This window comes from Nelumbo lutea, chromosome 1 (assembly GCF_056320005.1).
Source record: "Nelumbo lutea isolate HS-2025 chromosome 1, American lotus-T2T, whole genome shotgun sequence".
Taxonomy (NCBI): domain Eukaryota; kingdom Viridiplantae; phylum Streptophyta; class Magnoliopsida; order Proteales; family Nelumbonaceae; genus Nelumbo; species Nelumbo lutea.
Window position 1 is genome coordinate 126,523,268 of NC_142684.1, and position 8,396 is coordinate 126,531,663.

Here is an 8,396-nt window from a genome sequence, read left to right on the forward strand (position 1 = left end):
GAGAGAGCCGTCGCTGCAATAGGAAGACAGGGTGGAGAGAGAGACCGAGAGAGAGAGAGAGGTTGAATGTTTTATATTTCTAGGTTTCGGGTATCAAGGGTAACTCGGGTTGTTTACGAAAAATTGTAAGGATATTTTGGACATTAGGCCGGCTCTGATACACATCTGAACACATTAAGAGCCAGCCCAAGGTCTGTGATTTTCAAACCTGAAAATTAGTTTCAAACCCAGTTTAAGAGGTACAACCAAACAAGGGGTGAGGTCTAAAAAGTAGCATTTTTGGATTCAGACCTTTAAAAAGTGCAATCAAATGACACCATAGTCTGAATCTTATATTCAGATCTGAAAATAATAGACCTTGGGCCGGCTCTTAATGCGCTCAGATGCATTTCAAAGCCGGTGCAAGGTCGAATCTACCCTTCTATTTTTTAGAAATGATGCATGTTACCCTTGATTACCCCCGAATCCAAAAAACCTAATCATTTCGCAAGGAGGAAGAATGCCTCTCTCACTCTCGCTCAAGGAGGAAGAACGCCTCTCTCTCTCTCTCTCAAAACTACCCCTCTTTCTCTCTCTCTCTCTCTCTCCCCTGTCTTCTCTCTCTCTCTCTCTCTCTCTCTCCCCTGTCTTCTCTCTCTCGCTTTCTCTCTCTCTCTCTCCCTCCCTTGTGTTCCCACCACCGCTGCAAGTTGCAGCGGCGACTCTCTCTCTCCCCTTGTCTTCTCTCTCTCTCTCTCCCCTGTGTTTCCACCACCACTACAACATGCAGCAGTGGTGGTTCGATGAGTAAAAATATTTAATTATAAATTATTTTTATTAATTATTAATTATTTTAATATTTTTATTAATTATTAATTATTTTAATATTTTTATTAAGCATTAATTATTTTTTATTAAATTTACTTGTATTATTAATTATTTTTATTAAATAGTAAATTTTAATTATTTCATTAATTTTTATTTGTTAAATTATTAATTAGTAATTATTAATTATTTTAATATTTTTATAGTCATTAATTATTTTTTTTAATTTTAATTGTTTCATTTATTAATTAGTAATTATTAATTTTTTATTTGTATTGTTTCAATATTATTTTGATGTTGAAAATTATTTTCTTTGAGATAATGCAAATTGAACTCAACATTTACAAATAGTACATTGTAAGGGTAAAATAGTAAAATCAGTAAATTTCAAATGGTAAAGGGTTGATCCAACACAAACAAACTTATGGATTCAGGTCCTCTAAAAAGAAGAAAAGCATATATGCCTCTTTTCAGATTTCAGACACTTAATATCTCTTTTAACTTTTCAAATCTGAATAGAGGGCATTTCCAAGAATCGAACTTGAGACCTCTCGCACCCAAAGCAAGAATCATACCACTAGACCAAATGCCCAGTTCATATGCAATGTTTTTATATCTTTATTAAGATGGGCTTAGGCTGACATCAAACCGATCAGCTCTTCATATCACTGGTTTAACGATTCAATTGACAAGTTAAACACTGATTACACAAATACATAAAGTTGGTCACACCTGGCAACCCTCGAGGATGAAGAGGTACAATCCGATCTGTCATTTACTAAAACACCCCTTATGATTTCATGGATTTATTAAAACCTACACTATTGTTTGTGTCTTACTAAAACACTCCTTATAGTTTACAATTGATTTATTTAGGTCCCGTTTGGTTCGTAGGAATAGGGGTCTGGAATTGGAATCGAAATGGGCTATTCTGGTTCCAACTGTTTGGTTGGGTGGAATCAGAATCGCATTCCCATTCCTTTTGGAATGGCATTCTTCCATTTGAGGAAATGACCATTCCCTACCCCTCCCTTGGGAATGAAATCTCTTTCTTGTTGATTTCAATTCTCATTCCCATTCTTGTCTGAAGTCAATAGACTATGGGAATAGACCATTCCAATTCCGATTCCAACTGTGAACCAGACTGACTCTTAATTGACCTTCTATTAGATAACAATGGAAAATGACAATTGTGACCTTAATGCCTATTTGAATAAAATTAATCGAAAGAAAATAAAAATAAAATACTATTTTTGCCCTTAATAAGACATGAGAAATCACTCTATTTGGTTCTATTTGGTCAATTTTGTTTTTTGTATGAAGAAGTGTTAAGGGTGCTTTTGAAATAAATAATCATGGGTCCATGCCCTTCAACATTTTTCACTCAGTTTAGGTGATCATACTTTTATTTTCAGATGGCAAAACAAACACTTCTTAGTGAAAGATCGATTAAGTAAATAGGTTGCAAAGTATAGGAGGTATTTTAGTAAAATAAAAAATATAGGATAAATTTCGTAAATCTATGAATCTACAGGGGTTGTTTTAATAAATGACCCAACAAAGAATAATAATGTATCCTATCCATTAGTAAAATTAGTAATAATGGGAGTATAAATCAGGGTGTATCTGGGGCTAAGACTTAATGAATGTCACCTTAGCTTAATAATTCATAAATGAAAGAGAGTTCGAAAAGGATGTTTTTCATATAAAAGTACTGAAACATGATGGGCAAAACTGATGGATGAATCGGGAGTCTTCCGTGACATGTGGATACCACTTCACTTAAATGGAAAATTCTATAAAACAATATGAGCTTATTTTTTATGTATGGAGCTGAATGTTTGGCAATCAAAAAGTAGCATGTACAAAAGATGAATGTGGAGTAGAAATGGATCAGGTTCAATCCAATTCAATAAATATTTTGGACTGGTCTAATTCAATGTCTGGAGTTGGACCATCCAATTTGTTCAAAATTATTTTAATTTAGATTAGTTCTGACCCAAACGGCCAAATCTGGTCCATTGACACCTATATATTCTTATGTTCTATCAATGGACCAGATGATATTGGCTCAATCCAACCCAATTCAATATAAATTCATTACAGATGGACCGGGGTCCAATCCAATCCAATAAATACTTTGGAACATTAAGTCTGGACTGGTCCAATTCAATGTCTTTTTTTGGTCTGTTCAATCTGTCCAAATTGATTTTGGTTTGGATGGGGTCCAATCCAAAACCGATCCATTGACACCCCTACATATGGATGAGTGGTAAAAGTAGGAATGATGGGATTAAAAATGAAGTCATATGAAGAAACTTAGGAATAGCTCCAATAGATGATAAAATGAAAATAAATTGAGATAGTTTGATCACATGCATAACAACACCCATTAGAAAAAGTGATATGCTATAAACCAATAAGGACTTAGGAAAAAATAATAAGAAATTATTTAAGTACAATTTAAGACATTGAACATAATGGAATTGTGAATTGTGAATATGAATGATGTACAAATTTACTAAAGCATCATAGCTTGGTCTCATAAAGTCATTTTCAAGCCATTATATTCATGATATACAATAACACTTTCATTATAAGTTTATTTTATTAATAACATAATATTCTGCTAATTATAGTTTAATTTATTATTGGTATTGGATATCCTGATCTGAATCCAATGGATATGTTTTGTATGAAAATATGAATTTTAATAAATAAAATTTAGATCCAGATATATCAATTCGATCTGAACTGTTTGTGGCCTTATCACTTCTAAGTCATTTCCCATATCCAGATTGAAGAATGACAAGCCACCAATCCACCATAAAAACCTAGAAACTCACTGCATGTGAATTTAGGGAAGGAGCGGACAAAGCTTCTCATTGGAAGGCAAATGGGACACAGGACATAATCAAGTTTCCTCTAATCTCTTGGAGAAAAAAATGTCCTTTCTAATCCTCGTGGGTTTGATGTTTCAATGTCAATGTCAATAGTTGTACCACTCGGGCTCCCACAATCCCACTCTAGTTACCAACTCATATTCATGAGGTTCGAATCGGACTCAAAATAGGGAATCCAATCCAGAGTTTGGGTAAGGATTGGGCCTTGGATTTTATTGAAATTGAACATATTGAGCCCAACTTGTATTACATGCAATTGTTATGTCGGGGCTAATTGGGCCCACAAGAAATGACCCATCTTGAGGAATTGACATTCGATTGGGCCATTGGACATGGACCATATTGTCCCCAACTTACCGATTCAATTTATGCACATATGATGTTTGTGGGTCCCGCAACCGAGAGAGAGAGATGTGTGTGGCCCCAACATCACATGTGCGGTTATTAATTTGATTAAAACCGTTTTAACTACTGTTATAGTGAATAGTGAAAGGAATGGTCAGACCGTCCGGTCTGATTCCATTGCATATATAAATAAGGAAAAAATGGAGAGCGAGAAGAGTTTGAACTCAAAAGGAAAACGGTGGAAATTGAGAATTTGAGAGAGAGAGAGAGAGAGAGAGAGGGGACAGGGGCGTTGATATCTTTTTTGTCTGAATTCTGAAAAGCAGGGGAATCCTGAATCCATTTGTGGTGATCCATAAGTTACGCGACAACACCAGCCATTTCCTCCAACCTTATTACATATTTGAATAAAATTACAAAGACCAGATAGATTATAGATACCCTCATTTTGGTTAAAATATCTTTATATCACATGATATGTTCAGTCTCTCATAACCTTTCTAATCATGTCATGTATTCATATCTTTTTAAGGACCAAACTGCTCTTTCTAATCAAATCTTCATACACTTCAATCTAGTATTTTACATTTTTAGTTTATTGGTGTCTATGACATTTTTTGGCTCAAATAGCTTAATTAAACTGACACTTAATGTGATAAATTTCTTTTGATTGTTGGTCATTCTATTTTTTTTTTTTTTTTTTTGGAGTGTGTTAGGCGAGGACAGACAGTGTCGGAGATATACAAATGGTGAAATGGGGGCATAATTATAACCGCATGAGGGAGCTATTATTTGAAGAATGAATATTCGGTATATACAATGTTTTAAAAATCGATCCGGAATCGTTTTGGCCATCAGTTTTTGGATTGATGGTTTAACCATTCAATTTTAACAAAAAATTGTAAAAATTAAAAAAATAATTAAAATAAAAAATAATAAAAAACTGTTGAATGGGTCAATGATTTGACCATCTGAGTTAATGAATGGTTAACCAATTTAATTTAAAGGTTTTTAACTATGAACTGGATTTGGAGTAAAACAGAACCAATTGCCTAAATGATGCCAGTCGGACCCTCCGAATCAACCACGAGTATATATATGTAAAATGTTGAGGGTACTTATGTCATTCTACATTTGTCATCAAGAGACTAAAAGTGTTACCCAGAATTCTTGAGTTCATATATATAATTTCAGAGGCATTTGTATGATTTCTTTTCAGGCATGTGATTTTCTCTGATCAAACAGAAACAGGAACAGACAGGGCCTCTACAAACTACTCGGTCGTCATGCAAGTCTGAGTGAATCCTATTGACTTTGACTTGGCCAAAATTCCACGCTTACAATCCTTGAACCGAAAATGCCAAATCCACGGTATCGGATGACTAAAAATCATTTGGTACGGTACATGGCGATGTACAAAGAGGGGAAGCCAACTAACCAGATATCAGAGATTAGAAGGGGAGGACTGAGGAGGGGGGGCTGCTGTAAATTCGGAAAGGACAAAATGATTGATGGATTTGTGAAATGTGAAGTGAAGTGGCGGTAGCTCCTTAAATTTATGATCTATAATTTCGCTTTGGTCGTCCGCAACTTTCTGCAACCCACGTTTCTCCTTGAGTTGGCTTTTTTTTCTTTTTCTTTAACCATCTATCTCCCTCTCTCTTTCCTCCGTTTTTTGTTCGAGACGGGAGAGTTGAGAGTTGAGAGAGAGAGCGAGAGATCTGGTCGTGGGAAATTCGGTTGTTCTTGCTGTGTGTGGAGGATAGAAGCAGCATGTCGTTTGCAGGAACAACCCAGAAGTGCCAAGCCTGTAATAAAACAGTTCATCTGGTGGATCAGCTGACCGCTGATAACCGTATCTTCCATAAGTCCTGCTTCCGATGTCACCACTGCAATGGCACCCTCAAGGTATATATATGTTTTCACCATAATTTCCTTCAGCTCAGTTTGGAAGGAGTATAAATGCAAATATGTAGAATGCAAAACCTTGTATTTTGTATTATTTTATATGTATTTGCACTCTAGATATTTGTATTTTCACTCCTTCCAAACTGAGCCGAATCTTTTCATTCCACCACTACTAGTGCAAATGCATCCTAGCTAACATCTGTTTCAATTCATTAATTTGTTCCTTTTCATTTTGTTGTTGTCTTTGTTGTTCAAAGAACATTATTTCAATCTATTTCTTCCTCAAGCGTCCCCATCAGCTAGTGTTAATTAATGTTGGGTCTCTGGTCTGTATTGTAGACCATGTATCTATCTATCTATCTATAAAAAATAATGATGGGTGATGGATCTCTGGTTTCTACGTGCATTACGGTTCCTGAATTGAACATGTACAACTCCTCAGAAAAGTAGAAACAAAAAAAGCAAATCACCGTTAATGTTGCTATTAACTCTCATTTGTTGATTCTTAACTAATGCAGCTTGGCAACTTTAGTTCCTTTGAGGGGGTTCTGTATTGTAGACCGCATTATGATCAACTTTTCAAGAGAACCGGCAGGCTGGACAAGAGTTTTGAAGGTAATAGCCAGAAAACCTTGATATCAAAATGATCAACTCATTACGACCTCCATATTCCCATTTTCTAAGACTAGACCTTCCTTTTTTTTTTTTTATTTTGTTTTTGAATGTTGTTTCAGGAGCACCAAAAGTTGCGAAATCAGAGAAACCTGTTGACAGCCAGGTAATCTACCTACAGTCTAGGGTGCATTATATGTACCAGTTCAACAGATGTTAATTTGTATAGATTTCCACGTTTAGAGTTGATTTGAGATAACAGTTTCCAAGTATCTTGACATATATATATTGGTTTGGCTTGAACAGAGTGTTGGCTCGAATAGGGTTTCAAATATGTTTGGAGGCACCCAAGAAAAATGTGTGGGGTGTAAGAAGACTGTATATCCGCTTGAAAAGGTAAATTAAGATATATAAGATAGTATTCCTTTTACCTTCAAATTAGTTGAAAGAGGTAGATATGACATTGCAATTGCATAGAATAAGAATAAGCAGGGTGTAGTTGTTTAATTCTACATACAGGTAACGGTGGATGGAAATGTCTACCATAAGATCTGTTTCAGATGCGTACGTGGAGGCTGTGTTCTTAGCACATCCAGCTACATTGCACACGAGGGTAAACTCTACTGCAGGCACCATCACACCCAGCTATTCAAGGAGAAAGGCAATTACAGCCAACTTGAAAATGACAAAGGCAATAAGGAGCCAGCAACTTGAAAAGCAACATACAACTTCCGTTGAAGCTAGTCGCTGCTGAATCATCATCTTCTTTTCATTTAAGTCTCATTTTGGTCTCCCTTCTCCATTATTGCTTCACTCACTTAATCCTTTTCTTTCCCTATAGTCAAATGAACTTCAATTCTACGCTTATTTTCCTGTATTTGTTTTTTTTTTCTTTTATGTTTTCTCCTTGGGTTTCTTTCACAGTTTCACATTGTGGAAGCCAAGTTAAGAGATGGGTTTGGCCCATTTTCTTGTCATCATAATATGGAAAGTTTTATTATGAAATATTTCCATTAATTTCTTGACAGGTCTCTAGATTTTTAATAAAGATGAGTGGTCCGAAATGGCTTAATTTGTATAATCTCGTCCCCCCATCTTCTCGGTCTCTTCTATTCATTAGTTTGTTTCTTGGTAAAAAATCAATGACCTGGGTCAATCAAGAACCATTTTTTGTCATTAATTAATACGATCAGAAATGATTTTGTTATCTTTAACTTATAGTAAATGACTAATAGCATAGAGATGAAAGCAAATGAAGGCAGCACAGTTGCTAGCTGATAACTCCCTGTACCAACCTTCAACTCTGCCCTCTATCCAAGGAAAACATCTTATAAGCACCTTAAACTACTTGCGGCTTGTGACTAGTTGGACTCAGTTTGGAAAGAGTACAAATACAAGTACTTATATACAGTGCGTACTGTATATGTTGTATTGTAAACCTTGTATTTGCACTGGGCATGTTTGTATTTGTACTCTTTCCAAATTAAGCCTAGGCTCAATATGAAAAGAGTACAAATACATATAATATAATTCTACTACAAGATTTTGCACTCTACATATTTATATTTATATTCCTTCAAAACTGAGCCTATAGTTACAGTTTATAAACCTACAACAACAAGATGCAACCGCTTTGAAGAATATGGGTATTTAGAATTTAGCTTATCGGAAAGGCTTCTGCTGGAAAACGATGAAGGTTTTATATTAGATGGTCGGAACGTATATCCATATTCGATACACAATTCTATTCGCTAGACTTTGGAATCGAGCTGCGATTAATTTTAGCTAGTCAATAATCTAAATTATATGGAACTTACCATATTG

The 8,396-nt window shown here is 35.2% G+C and overlaps 1 protein-coding gene across 1 annotated transcript; it reads left to right on the top strand.

Annotated features, from left to right (window-relative positions):
* The first annotated feature begins 5,232 nt into the window (after positions 1 to 5,232).
* Positions 5,233 to 7,650, top strand: LOC148877407 (LIM domain-containing protein WLIM1-like). The gene is made up of 5 exons (XM_088986634.1): positions 5,233 to 5,960; positions 6,479 to 6,575; positions 6,695 to 6,738; positions 6,879 to 6,968; positions 7,092 to 7,650. Exons 1-5 carry the CDS (start codon positions 5,826 to 5,828, stop codon positions 7,284 to 7,286), a joined length of 561 nt encoding a protein of 186 aa, XP_088842760.1. The 5' UTR covers positions 5,233 to 5,825; the 3' UTR covers positions 7,287 to 7,650.
* Positions 7,651 to 8,396: the final 746 nt, after the last annotated feature.